Source organism: Canis aureus, chromosome 27, assembly GCF_053574225.1.
Source record: "Canis aureus isolate CA01 chromosome 27, VMU_Caureus_v.1.0, whole genome shotgun sequence".
In the NCBI taxonomy this organism is placed as follows: domain Eukaryota; kingdom Metazoa; phylum Chordata; class Mammalia; order Carnivora; family Canidae; genus Canis; species Canis aureus.
The window spans coordinates 32,018,889-32,033,059 of record NC_135637.1 but is presented as its reverse complement, the minus strand read 5'-3'; the positions used below and the strand labels follow the sequence as shown (position 1 = coordinate 32,033,059).

Genomic DNA, 14,171 nt, shown 5'->3' with positions numbered 1-14,171 from the left:
TCACTGGAGTTCAGAAGATTAGGGATAGTATGGAAACATAGTATGTCATAGGTTTGGGATATTGAAACTTGGCAGATTTCCTGAAAACTCTAAAATCTCTCTCATTCATTCTCACTCTCTGGATCTATCTCTCTGTCTCTATCTCTACCTCTGTGTCTCTCACACACACAGACCCACAAAGAAACATATTCATTCGGGGAATATAAATAATAGTGAAAGGAAATAAAGGGGAAAGGAGAAAAATAAGTAGGAAATATAAGAAAGGGAGACAGAACATGGAAGACTCCTAACTCTGGGAAACGAACTAGGGGTGGTGAAAGGGGAGGACGTGGAGGGTTGGGGTGACTGGGTGGTGGGCATTGAGTTGGGCACTTGACGGGATGAGCAGTGGGTGTTATTCTGTATGTTGGCAAATTGAACAACAATCAAAAATAAATTTATTATAAAACAAAGAAACACATTAACTACACCACTGGCCATGAGAGGCACTTGTTATTGTCATAGGTCACAGGAGACACATCCTCTCAGTCTGCTGTCCTGCTTGCTGGGTCTTTGGGACAGGAACATTGTCCTTGTTCTCTAACAGAGACAAAGCCAACATGGATGTCCCTGCAGAGTTAGAGCAGGAGTATTTATGCTGGTCTACACTGTGCCATATGTGTCTTCTTATCCCGGTTGTCTCACTGGAGTTGGCCTTACTTGTAACCTCCTAGTTCTAGGAAGGAGAACATAGTTGTGTAGAAACTGCCACCCTAAATCCCAGGGGTTGACACTCAGTGTGCGTCCTCTGACTCGACCACAGAGGGCAGCATGGAGGCTGGTTGGACAGGGGCGGGCTGGGGGGCTCAGGCTGGGGTTTTTGGCACTGAGGGAAGAGAACCTGGGACAGACAGACCAGGACACCTCTCACTGACCCCCTCTGGGCGCCAGAGAAGGGCAAGAGGCCTTAAAAACGCTCTAGACATGTCATGTCCACAGCAGAGCTGAGGCGGGCTCAGGAGGACCTAGACCTGCAGTTGGAGGAGAAGCAGATCAGCTTCATGTTCTGTGGGGACTCCATCACCAAGGCAGCTGGCACTGGACCCCCCCTACGATGATTAGATCCTTTTCTCACTCATAATCTGACTGGGAGAAAGTGGAGGCCACCCTAGACATGTTAGTCATTCGCTCACTGTGGAGAAAATCAGAGAGCAGGGACAGGCCTTGGTGTCAACATTGAGGCATGGGCCATTTAGGAGATGGTCAGAGTTTCTCCGGGGTTGTCAGTTATGCCCCACCTGAACCCTGAGAACTCTGTGGTACCCATTCAACAGCAGAATCCCCATGGGAAGGGAGAGATCAAACATGCCAAAGAGACATGTGCATTGATTTATGTCCCCCTGCTCCCAGCTTCAGATGTTTAAAACCCAGGCCCCACTATGTTTCAATGGGACCTTCTACTGAAGAGGATCATGGCAGATGTAATCAGTTAAATTACAAAGGTTGCTATGAGGAGGCGGCCTAATCCATTTACACTGGTGTGCTTATAAAAACACAAATTTGCAGACAGACTATGTGAAGGAAAAACACTGTACAAAGATAGAGAAGGAATCTAGAAGCCAAGGAATGCCAAACATTGCCAGAAAACCACCAGGAGCTAGAAGAGAGTCATGAATCAGATTTTCCTTCACAGCCTCCAAAACAGGCACAACTCTGTTGGCATCTAGATCTCAGAATGCTGACCTCCAAAATATGGGAAAATATGTTTCCATTACAACTGCTCCCTGGAGTGTCAGGTGTCCTGGCGTTTCACTGCATCTGTATCTTTGGGGTAAATCCCCAGCAGTGCAATTGATGGGTCCTATGGCAGGTCTACTTTTAACTCTTTGCAGAACCTCCACACATTTTTCCAGAGTGGCTGCACCAGTTCCCATTCCCACCAACAGGGCAAGAGTGTTCCCCTTTCTCCACATCCTCTCCAACATTTGTGGTTTCCTGCCTTGTTAATTTTCCCCATTTTCCGAGGGGTCAAGATGGTGGAAGAGTAGGGTCCCGAAGTCACCTGTCCCCACCAAATTACCTAGATAACTTTCACATCATCCTGAAAACCTATGAATTCGGCCTGAGATTTAAAGCGAGAATGGCTGGAAGGCTACAGTGAGAAAAGTTCACGCTTTTATCAAGGTAGGAAGATGGAAAAAAGGAAATAAAGAAATAAAAAGCATCCGATGTGGAGGGGTCCCGAGGAGCCAGGCTAAGGCCTTGACCAGCGCCCCCAGGACAGGAGAGCCCCGCCAAGAGGAGTAGGAGCTGCACCAACCTTCCCGGACAGAAAGGTGCTCGCAGGGAGTCGGAGCAGGGTCCAAACAACCAACTGCTGGTTTTGTTGATCTGTTCCAGGGTTCTTCTGGTCTCTATTTCATTGAATTCTGCTCGAATCTCTATTAACTCTCTTCTTTTGCTGGGTGTAGGATCTATTTGCTGTTTTTTCTCTAGCTCCTTTAGGTGTCAGGTTTGCTTTTATATTTGAGTTCTTTCCAGTTTTTGGATGGATGCTTGAATATTGATGTATTTCCCCTTCAGAACTGCTTTTGCTGTTTCCCAAAGATTTTGAACAGTTGTATGTTCATTCTCATTAGTTTCCATGAATCTTTTTAATTCTTCCTTAATTTCTTGGTTGACCCTTTCATCTTTTAGCAGGATGGTACTTAACCTCCACATGCTTGAAATCCGTCTTGTGATTTAGTTCTAATTTCAAAGCAGTGTGGTCTGAAAATATGCAGGGGACGATCCCAATCTTTTGGTATTGGCTAAGACCTGATTTGTGACCCAGTATGTGGTCTATTCTGGACAAAATTCCATGGGCATTTGAGAAGAATGTGTATTTAGTTGCGTTTGGGTGTAAAGTTCTGTAGATATCTGAGAAATCCATCTGATCCAGTGTATCATTTAAAGGTCTTGTTTCTTTGGAGATATTGTACTTAGAAGACCTGTCGATTGTAGAATGCGCTACATTGAAGTCACCAAGTACCAGTGTAATATTATCTAAGTATGTCTTCACTTTGGTTATTAATTGATTGATATCCCGGCAGCTCCCACATTCGGGGCATATATATTGAGGATTTTTAAGTCCTCCTGTTGGACAGATACTTTAAGTATGATAGAGTGTTCCTCTTCATCTCTCACTACAGTCTTTGGGATAAACTTTAGTTTATCTGATATAAGGATGGCTACCCCTGCTTTCTTTTGAGGACCATTGAATGGTACATGGTTCTCTAACCTTTTATTTTCAGGCTGTAGGTGTCCTTATGTCTAAAATGAGTCTCTTGTAGAAAGCAACTAGATGGGTTCTGTTTTTTATCCAGTCTGACACCCTGCACCTTTTGATGGGGTCATTAAGCCCATTCACATTCAGAGTCAGTATTGAAAGATATGAATTTCTGCCATCATGATACCTATTCAGTCCCTGTTTTTGTGGATTGTTCCCCTGGACTTATTCTATCCTTTACAGAGTCCCCATTAATATTTCTTGGATAACTGGTTTGGAAGTCGCATATTCTTTCAGTTCCTGCCTATCTTGAAAGCTGTTTATCTCTCCTACTATTCTGAATGAGAGCCTTTCTGGGTAAAATATTCTTGGCTGCATGTTCTTCTCATTTAGGACCCTGAATATATCCTGCCAGCCCTTTCTGGCCTGCCAGGTCTCTGTGGAGAGGTCTGCTGTTAATCTAGTATTTCTCCCCGTAAAAGTGAGAGATTTCTTGTCTCTTGCTGCTTTAAGGATCTTCTCTTTATCTTTGGAATTTGCAAGCTTTATTATTAAATGTCAAGGTCATTGAGCGGTTTTTATTGATTTTAGGGGGGATCTCTCTATTTCCTGGATCTGAATGCCTGTTTCCCTTCCCAGATTAGGAAAGTTGTCAGCTATGATTTGTTCAAATTCATATTCTGGACCTCTGTCCCTTTCTGCGCCCTCAGGAATGCCAATTAAACATAGATTTTCCCTTGTGAGGCTGTCATTCATTTCCCTTAACGTGTCCTCATTATCTTTTAATTGTTTTTCTCTTTTTTTCTCAGTTTCCCTCCTAGCCATCAATTTGTCTTCTATGTCACTCACTCGTTCTTCTACCTCGCTAACCCTCATCCTTAGGACCTCTAGTTTGGATTGCATCTCATTTAATTGATTTTTAATTTCTGCCTGAATAGATCTAAATTCTGCAGTCATGGAGTCTCTTGAGTCCTTTATGCTTTTTCTTAGAGCCACCAGCAGCTTTAAAATAGTGCTTCTGAATTGGCTTTCTGACATTGACTTGTAATCCAAATTTTATGACTCTGTGGGAGAGAGGACTGTTTCTGATTCATTCTTTTGAGGTGAGTTTTTCCTTCTAGTCATTTTGCTCAGGGCAGAGTGGCCAAAAAACAAGTTGTCCTTGATAGAAGGGTGAACTCTTCTCACTGTAGCATTCCAGCTGTTCTCTCTTTAAATCTCAGGCCGAATTCCTAGGTTTTCAGGATGATTTGAAAGCGATCTATGTATTTTGGTGGGGACAGGTGACTTGGGGACCCTACTCTCCCGCCATCTTGCCCCTCCTCCTCAGACATATCTTCAATCACCACCCATCCTTCATCTCCTCTGCCTCTGTTTCTCCAGTGACTCATCTTTAGGGGCAGTGAAAATGTCCTACCTAAACAGAGGATTTATTCAATTGTTTCGCTATTTCTCTCTGTGCTTCAGTCTGAACAGTTTCTATTGCTGTGACTCAAGATGACTAATGTCTCCTGCTGCAGCATCCAATCTTTTTTCAATCTCATGTCTGCATTTTTCCATCTCAGAACATGTGGTGATCATTCCAGGGAGTTTTAAAAGATTTGGTCTTTGTACAATGTCTTCTGTATCTGCTCTTACAAATACGGTCATTCATGTGCTTACAGGTGCAGATTACACAGTCACAATAAATGTGTCCACCTTTTCTGCGAATTCGCTGTGTGCAGAGCTCGCTTGCAGGGATGGGAGGGGGGCAGCCTCGGTCCCCCAGATGTTGGGACTTGGCTGAGACCTACTCATGCTCTGTGTACAGGTCCCTGACGTTGGAGGAAGGGTGATACAGATAAAGAAGGGACTTGAGCCTCACTTCCCCATCGGTCTGTGTCAATGTGAGCCTTACCACTAATGTCTGCTGACTGGCAGTAATAGCCTCGTCGTCGGCTTTGCCCCGTTGATGTTCAGGGAGGCCCCGTTCCCCGAGTTGGGTCAGGGAATTGCTCAGGGATCCCTGAGGGCAGATCACTACCTTTATAGATAGCCATAATGAGAGCTTAGCCAGGCTTCTGCTGGTTCCATTGGACAGTTTTCTCTGCAATGTTATCTCCACCACAGGTGCTGCTGGCCCACTGGCTGAGGTTTACACTTGCCAATGGCTGCTGAGTCAGCATATAGGACGCCAAAGAATTTGCAAGAGACAGGATGAGAGGTTGACTTCTGGCGCCAGGTCTCATCTCAAGCAGAAACCCACCTGCCTGGCCTCAGTCCCAGGAATTCTCTGGTTCTTGTTTCCACCTTCCCCTCCTCTCAGTGCCTGGAACTCATGGGCCTTGCTGGTGGATGGGGCTTGCACAGGCTGAGAGGAGCTGGGGTAACCTCAGCCAGAATGTTGTTGGTCCTGAGCTTCTTCCTCTCAGTCTGCCAGCTGCCTACTGGTGATGCAGGCAAGTGGTCAGAAGGCCACCTGGGGACCAGGGAGGCACCACGCAATAAATGTCCCATTATTGAGCAACTCTATGGGGAGAATCACCACATATAATTCTCCAGAGAAAACTTTCCACCCTCCTTTAACCTGAAAACTCCCTGGAATGATTATTTCCTGCAAGGGATTCCTACGTAAGACCGACTTTCTAGTTCATCAGGTTAGTAAGTAAATTTTACTTTATATATTTTAAAAGATTTATTTATTTATTCAGAGAGAGAGACACACACACACACACACACAGAGAGGCAGAGACACAGGCAGAGGGAGAAAGATGGCCAATGCAGAAAGCCCAACGCAGGACTCGATCCCAGGACCCCAGGATCACGCCCTGAGCTGAAGGCTGTGTAAACCACTGAGCCATCTGGGCTGCCCGGTAAGTAATTTTTAGAGGAAGGATTGCAATTGTACCTGCCATTCTTTCATGAGTGAGGAGAAAATGATTTTCTGTCCTGCATCTCTCACTCCCACGAGGGTGTCAACCTGATGAGCCAGAGTGGAAATAGAGGGAAACTTCTGGTCTTCTTAGTCAATTGCTCATCTGGTCTTTGAACCTCAAGCAATTGTGTCCAAATAAATTTCGAAAGAACAATGCAAAGAATCATGAAGAGAAATTCCATTGATGTACAAGTGCTATTTAAGTCTTGGAAGAAAGTCCTTCCCATCAGAGGACAGACGTGCCCTGATGCAGCCGTGGCCACCACTCATGGTCACTTGGTTGAAGGTGTGAGTACATGGGGGTCAGACCTGAGCTAAGGGTCAGAGTTGCCTCGTGCAGGTGATGGGCCCTAGGCCCGGGGAGGACAGTGGTCCAGGAGGAAGTTACCAGGTGGCCCCCAGGTGGTGTCTGCACTTCCTTTACAGATTCTGTAAAACCCTGGGAGAAGGGCCTGGGGCATCAAGGACGTGTATCTCTCTCAGAAAGCCCCAGGGAGCCCTTCATGGGGTGGGCACACCTCGCCCAAGACCCAGAGGTGACGCAGCCCCTGGGGCCCATCCAGGCCACCTGCACCCAGGAGAAGATGATTACCACCAGACCGTGCTGTCTGAGACACTGTCTCCCCTCCTGAGTGACACTTAATGACCTCTGTGCCCACATGATGTATGTCATAAAGTCTCTAGAGACAAGGTAGCCAGCTTTGCGTGAAAAGTTTCGACCTGTCCCCTGAGATGTAGAGGAGCGAGCAAGGAGGGGAGGGGGGAGAGCAGAGAGCTTGTGAGAGTCTCCTCCCTTTAAGGGTAGGTCCCAAACCAGGGAGGACACCTGATCCTGAGGCCTGACCAGCAGCTGCTCAGAGGGCAGGAGAGAGGGAGAGCCGGGCCATGGAGGAGGGTGTGTGTCCCACCGCACATCCTTCTGTGTCCCCTCCATCACTGCTGGGTGCTCCCATTGCCACGGTAACTGTAACATCTGGGGTCAACTCTCTTCTGTCCCTAAGTCTGCTCATCCTCAGTGGGGCGGGTTCCCCATGTTACAGCTTCAGAATCGGGCTTGGATGGTCACTCATGTCTGTATGACTGGCTGGGGGACTGGCTTGGCTTCTGCAGGGCAGAGAGGCATGTTCACAGGTGAGCTCATTCCCCAAGCAGTGGATCCTGTGCCCGCCCAGGCTGACGGACATGGAGTGAATGTGAGCCTCGGGTCAGGGGAGGCAGGGTGTGCAAGTGAGAGGGGGCGAGTAGAGAGGGCCTGAGAGAGATAGGGAGGCTGAGTCTGCAGTGACTGTCCCAGCCCTAAGGAGGGAGCTGTGAGGACACAGTTGACGACAGGGCCCTGATCTCACGGAGTCTGTTGGGAAGGACAGCTTGGACCTGGAGCCTCACACTGTGTCTCCCTGGGGTCCTTTCACCTGTGCCGGGAGCTGTCGAGTACAGGTGAATCTGCTCAGAGTGTTTTCCTCGGAGGACCAGTGCCACCGGCTCGACCGGGAGCTCTTCCACCCACCGATGCCCAGGCCTCACCCTCCCTCACCTCTTCCACCTGCACCTGTGTCCTGGGGCTCCCCCCTCCTCTGGGGACTGTGTGTTCACTGAGCTTCACAGGGTGGGGGTCCAGGCTCCATGGAAAGTCTCACTTCCTCTGCTTATCTCCCTTGGTCCTACTGGGCCCCCTGGGACAAGGGCCTTAATGTCCTACTCTGGGCACCTGAGCTTCATTCAGTTAAGAGCCTGTACTGATGTGTGAAATATGGTTCAAGATTAGTTTCTGTCGGGAGCCTGGGTGACTCAGTGACTGAGCATCTACCTTTGTCTGGGAGCCTGATCCTGGGGTCTTGGGATCAAGTCCTGCATCGGCTCCTTGCAGGAAGACTGCTTCTCACTCTCCTACGTCTCTGCATCTCTCACTGTGTCCCTCATGTATAAATAAAGAAAATCTTAAAAAAATATAGTCTGTGTCCAGCCACACGAGTGTATTCTGGGGTTGGGTGATGTCCCTGGGAACACTACCTCCCCGGCTATGGGGGTACCTAGTGTACCCAGTCTCCTTTCAGCTCCTCCTGGGATGAGTCAGGATAAGAGAGGGCGCTAGCTGGGGTGAGTTGTGCTGTCACGGGGAAACTGATGTCTCTGCACATCTGGGTCAGGCAGGGGTATGTATGAATTCAGGGGCTCCCGGGGGCTCCTGGGTTTGTGATAAAGTCATGACTGTACCTTATTCCAGTTCAGCAGGTCTGATAATGGACCAGAATTCCTGAAGGAAGCTGTAGTCCCGCCCAGTTGATGGGATGATCACTAGCTCAGGTGTTTTCTGAAGGAAGGGGCTCCTGGGGTTTGTGGTGAGGAGAGTAGTTACAGACCTCCTCTGAGCAAAGGGTAGTGGCTGAAATGAGCAGCACAGAAGGATCTAGTGTTTCACCTTCTGTGGCAGGAATGCACCTGGCTACATTGTCATCAGATGTTTCTGTTTCCTCCACCTGTGTCAGCCCATCAGCACTTAATATCAGGTGTGTCCACAGGAGCAAACTTTCTCTCTCAGTATTGACGTTGAGGATGACAAATCAGGTGAGACAGAGATCAATATCCCTAGCAGACAAAAGAGTAGCTTGTATCCTCCTATGGAAGAAAGAACTTATGTGTGGTTGTATCGGGACAGTTGCACATTATCAGGTGGAAGCAAGGACCCGATATTCCCTTTATTTGCAGGCTGTGGTTTGTGTAGATCTGAGTGGATCTCCTGTGGACAAGGGGGGACACGGTGGCTTCTTACATGTTGCATTGACAGACTGAACTCATTTCATACCATTGCTTTCTGTCCATTCTTCTGGGTCAGGTGGGTGTAGAGAGATATTCTTGTGCAGGACATGGGGTAGACCTGTGGCCGCACCCATTGTGTGTCTCCTGCCATTGCATATCTTCCAGCCATTCTGTAGGACGAGGCAACTGACCCGATTCTCCCCCAGTCACCATCAGGGTGGATGTGACTCTCCATCTGTCTGTCACAACCTAGAGCACCTGGTGTGTCTGGTCCTTTCCTCACTCTATAAAATAGATGAAATGATCTCACCTCAAGGGAGGTTGGACACGCACACTGGGGATTGGGGGAGAGAACTAGAGAGGTTGTGGGTATATCCTGGGGCCTTCTGTGCTCTCTGAAGACTGTGGCTATTTTGCCGGCCACCCTGGAATGGGATCCTGGAAGGAGGCTCTGAGATGGAGAAGTGCCTGTGTAAAAATTCTGGGAGGAGAAGGGATATCAGCTTGGGCAGAAGGAGGGTGACCCACAGGGATGAGCCATCAGATGAGGCCTCCTTCCTGTAAAGTAGCTCATCCCTGGGACCTCTAGGGACCTGGGAGCATGAGGCAGGGCCGGGATCCAGCATGAGGACATCATTTCATCTGAGGCTCTCTGAGAAGGGGACTGAGCCTTGGGCAGTAGGTTTCAGGGCCAACAGAACTTCTCCACGAGTTGCACCCCTGTAGGCTGTCAGGGGCTCTAGGCAGTGGGGGGCCGTGTGAGCCAGAAGAGAGGTGTGCGTGACCTTCTATGTCTCCTGCTCCTGATAGGTCCACACAGGGAGGGAAGGCTCCACCAAGGTCCCTAGGGCTTCAGGAGCTCAGCTGAGTGGAAACACTGGAGTGCTCAGCCTGGTCATTTGGAGGACCATTAGCCCAAGATGGTGATGGAAATTAATGCGCATGGCCCCTGGCCAACGTCTCCCGTGTCTTTTTCTCCCCAGGCCCTCAGGCCCCTGTTCACAGCCAGGCCTTGGGAACCAGGGCAACTTAGTGCTGTGAGCTGTGAATGCTCTCCTGAACCTTAGGTGCACACGTGCTGAGGACTGGGTAGGAAGTAGGGTTGGGGACCTCAGATGAGGGGACCTGGGGCAGACCTGCTCCTGCTCTGTGACCAGCCCGGGGTTGGAGGGGAGGGTGACACAGATGGGAGAAAGGGTTTCTGTCTCACTTCCCCATCTGCCTGTGTCACTGTGAGCCTTAGTACTGCTGTCCCACACCTGGCAGTAATAGTCAGCCTCGTCCTCGGCCAGGGCCCCGCTGATGGTCAGGGTGGCCGTGTTCCCCGAGTTGGCGCCGGAGAATCGCTCAGGGATCCCTGTCGGCCTGCTGCTATCATCATAGATAATCAGTACAGGGGCCTGGCCCAGCTTCTGCTGGTACCAGTAAACACTTTTACTTCCAATGCTGTCTCCCTCACAGGTGATGCGGGCCGTCTGCCTCAGGGTCACACTCATGGATGGCAGCTGTGTCAGCACATAGGAGGCCACAGAACCTGCAAGAGAGAAAAGGAGAGGTGGGTTCCCACCTCTCGGTCTCAATTCAAAGAGAACCCCACGTGCCTGACCTCAGCCCCAACAAGTCTCTGGGGGTCTGTTTCTACCTCCTCTCATCTCACCCCTGGTACCGTGGGTATAGCTGGTGGATGGAGCCTTTGAACAAAGGAGACAACATTAATTTTCCCTGGGTCGTGTCAGCCCCTCAGACTCTCACAGAGTGAGTGAGCTAGTGGTAAGACTTCACTCCTCCAGCCTTTTCATTCGGGTCCTACCCTCTCCAGGCACCCTGTTCTGGACTCAGGGTCAGTTTTTGGCTGGTCCCAGAAACTTGCTGCTGTCCTGGGTATGACCAGGGCTCAGTACCTGTGCAGAGAGCCAGGAGGCTGACGAGGAGGGGGGTCCAGGCCATGGTGGAGGCACCCTGATTCTGCTCCCCAGGTCCCAGCCTGGGCAGAGGTTACCCCCAGGCCTCTCTTATCCCCTTGCTGGAGACACCTGCTGGTCATGCAAATCAGCCAGGGCTCAGGGGCTCCTTCTGAAGAGCTTGTGTTTTGAGAGCAGGGCTCAGACCCAAGGGACAAGGAAGTGGATGGGAAGCCCCTTGCAGACCCAGCCTCAGACCTGGGGACTGTGCTTTAATCTCTGTGTCTAGTGGGGTCTGGTTTCCTCCCTTAGATTCTGTAGCCTTTGCACCTGGGAGACATGAGGAGCCTGAGGGCATTGCGCGTCCTATTCCATTTCCCTGTTTGCGAGCATCAAGCCTCAACAAAATTCTCCCCTTGCTAAGGGCACATGGAGGTCTTGCAAGCTCTGTAGGTGTGGTTGCTTACTGTCTATGCGGGTTGACCTGGGGCAGGACATAGATGCTGTGTCTAAGTGTCCCCTGGGTGCTCTCAGTGCCAGAGACAGTACCAGACCTTCAGTTAAGTCTGGCAGTGACTAATATAGCAGGAATGGGGTGGCAGGAGAGCCATGAAGTCCTGGAGCTGGGCTAGTGACAGAGGCAAATCTATGAGACCCCTGAGTCTGAGAGACACTGGTCAGAACTCACATCAGTGTCCAAGGTTATACTGCAGAAATCCTGCACCTTTCCCCGCAGGTTTCAGTGTGCAGTCACTACTCAGCCCCCCTCCTGTTAGAACCCCTGATACCAGGCTCACCCCCTATGCAGGTGGCTTCACCAGGTCATCTCTGCTGCCCCCTGGTGGCCGCTCCATGCTGGCTGCAGGAGGCCCAGGGAATTCCCTGGTCCAGGTGGAGATGTAGAGCCCACTGCTACATCCTTGTTCCCTGCTCTTGCCCTGCTGCCCCAGGGCAGAAGTTACTCTTCTCTTCATGGACCCTGCCAGCCTCTAGACCAGGCAGGTGGGGTCATATTCTCCTCGGACATTGGTATAAGCACAGCTGAGGAGGTGACAGCCCCTGGAGCCTCAGAGCACACACTTCTGGGTTGTTGGGCGGTCATGGGTGGGGTGCAGGACTGGGTGCCTGGGGGACACAGGACGCAGAGACTGCCTCTTACTGGTGCAGACTTAGGGTGCTGGGCCCAAATAGTGTGGTGGTGGCTCCTGCTCCACATCCAGGGATCTGAGAACACTCAGTGAACATTCATTCAGCCCCACTTTGGTCCGGGAGACATTCTGTCCTGGGGATCAGTGTGAAGGAGACAGAGGCCCTGCCTCATAGATTTATGCTGTGAGTGGGGGAGCAGGGTGGACACCCTTGCTCTGGTGACACAGCACACAGTCTCTACCAGCTTCTCTCCTATATTCATACAATATTCAGACCATTGCCATGTTGAGATTCCTCTGGGTTAGGATCGACCCTGTGGTGCAGCACTTGCCCAAAGAAGTGTCGAGTCTGGGGTCCTTTCTGCGGACATTGCCTCTTTTGAGGGAAAGAATGAGACTAGACAAATGGATCTGAGTGGATCTCCTGTGGACAAGGGAGACTTGGTGGCTTCTTATGTATCGCATTGACAGACTGAACTCATTTCATATCATTGTTTTCTGTCCATATTTCTGGGTCAGACGTGTGTAAAGAGATATTTTTGTGCAGGATGTGGGGTAGACCTGTGGCCACACCCATTGTGGGTCTCCTGTGGTGGCATGTCTTCTGGCCTTTCTGTAGGACGAGGGCACTGTCCCCATCCACCCCAAATTACCATCAGGGGGGATGTGACTCTCCAACTGTCTGTCAGAACCCAGAGCACCTGGTGTGTCTGGTCCTTTTCTCACTGTATAAAAATAGATGAAGTGATCTCATCTCCAGGGAGTTTGGACATGCACACTGGGGATTGGGGGAGAGAACCCGAGAGGTCATGGGTATATCTGGGGCCTTCTCTGATCCTGAGGACTGTGGTAGTGATGCCAGCCGCCCCAGAATGGGGTCCTGGAGGTAGACTCTGAGATGGAGAAGTGCCTATGTAAAAAATCTGGAAGGAGTGGAAGGAGAAGGGATATCATCTTGGGTAGAACGAGAGCAACCCACAGAGTTTCACCTTCAGATGAGGCTCCTTCCTGCAGAGAGCTCTATCTTTGGGACGTCACAGGACCTGGGGGCATGAGGCAGGACAGGGATCCAGGCATCAGGACATCATTCTTCTCAGGCTCCCTGAGAAGGGACAGATCGGGGGGCAGCAGATCTCAGGGCCAACAGCACTTCCCCATGAGTTGCACCCCTGTGAGCTGTCAGGGACTCCAGGCAGCAGTGGGGGGCTTGTGAGTCCTGAAGAGCAGTGTGGGTGGCCCCCTTGTCTACTGTCCCGATCTGTTCCATGCAGGTGGAGGGGTCTTTACTTATGGCCTAGGGCTTTAGCAGCTCAGCTGTTCTGGGAAATTTGGACATTGATCCTGGTCAGTTGTGTGAACAGTGGCTCATAGTACACGGAGAATGTAGAGATATTGTGCACTAGAGAAAAGGCTCCCCGTGTCTTTCCCCACCCAGGCCCTAGATCTCCAGTTCATACCCAGGCCCAGAGACCAGGGCAACCGAGTCTGTCAGCACAAATGCCCCATTGTCCGTCCCTGTGCAGAACTCCTGGTAAGCACGGGGTGGGGGTGGAGGCCGGGGAACTTCACATATGAGGGCCTGGGCCAGACCTGCCCCCTGCTTGTCCATAGGCCTCCTGTCGCCAGAGGAGAGGAAGACCCAGATGGAGAAGAGGATTTGTCGCTCTTCCCCATCTGCCTGTGTCACTGTGAACATTTCCACTGCTGTCATAGGACTGGCAGTAATACTCAGCCTCGTCCTCAGCCCGGGCCCCACTGATGGTCTGGGTGGCCTTGTTGCCCGAGTTGGAGCCAGAGAACCGGTCAGGGATCCCAGAATCCTGCTCATTATTTTTATTGATTAGGAGCACAGGGGCTTGTCTTGGCTTATGCTGGTACCAATATGCATATCTTTTCCCTAAGACATCTCTCGAGCAGGTGATTGTTGCCATCTGTCCCAGGGCCACCAACACGGAGGGAGCCTGATTCAACACAGTGGAGGTCATGGATCCTGAAATACAGGAGAGGAGGGCTTGGTGTGAGGCCTAGGGGCTTATCCTAGGGACCCAATAGTGAGGTTTTGCTGAGGCTGACCTCAGGGTTCAGGTCAGACCCATCTCCATCCTGCGGGGGCCGAGGGGCTGCACAGGGCCAGGGACAGCACCTGTGCAGAGGGTGAGGATGGGGAGCAGGAAAGGGGTCCAGGCCATGGTGGGCGTGCCCAG

The 14,171-nt window shown here is 50.6% G+C and overlaps 1 protein-coding gene across 3 annotated transcripts in view; it reads right to left on the bottom strand.

Moving 5' to 3' along the window:
- Window positions 1–14,171, bottom strand: part of LOC144299119 (immunoglobulin lambda-1 light chain-like) — a 228,115-nt gene extending 213,944 nt beyond the window's left edge. For all 3 annotated transcript variants that reach the window (XM_077874468.1, XM_077874466.1, XM_077874467.1), the window contains exons 1-2: window positions 14,111–14,171; window positions 13,662–13,957 (exon numbers count right to left, since the gene is read on the bottom strand). In XM_077874468.1, the coding sequence (XP_077730594.1) occupies window positions 13,662–13,957; window positions 14,111–14,156 (342 nt within the window). In that variant the 5' untranslated portion in view covers window positions 14,157–14,171. The remainder of the gene's footprint in view (window positions 1–13,661; window positions 13,958–14,110) is intronic.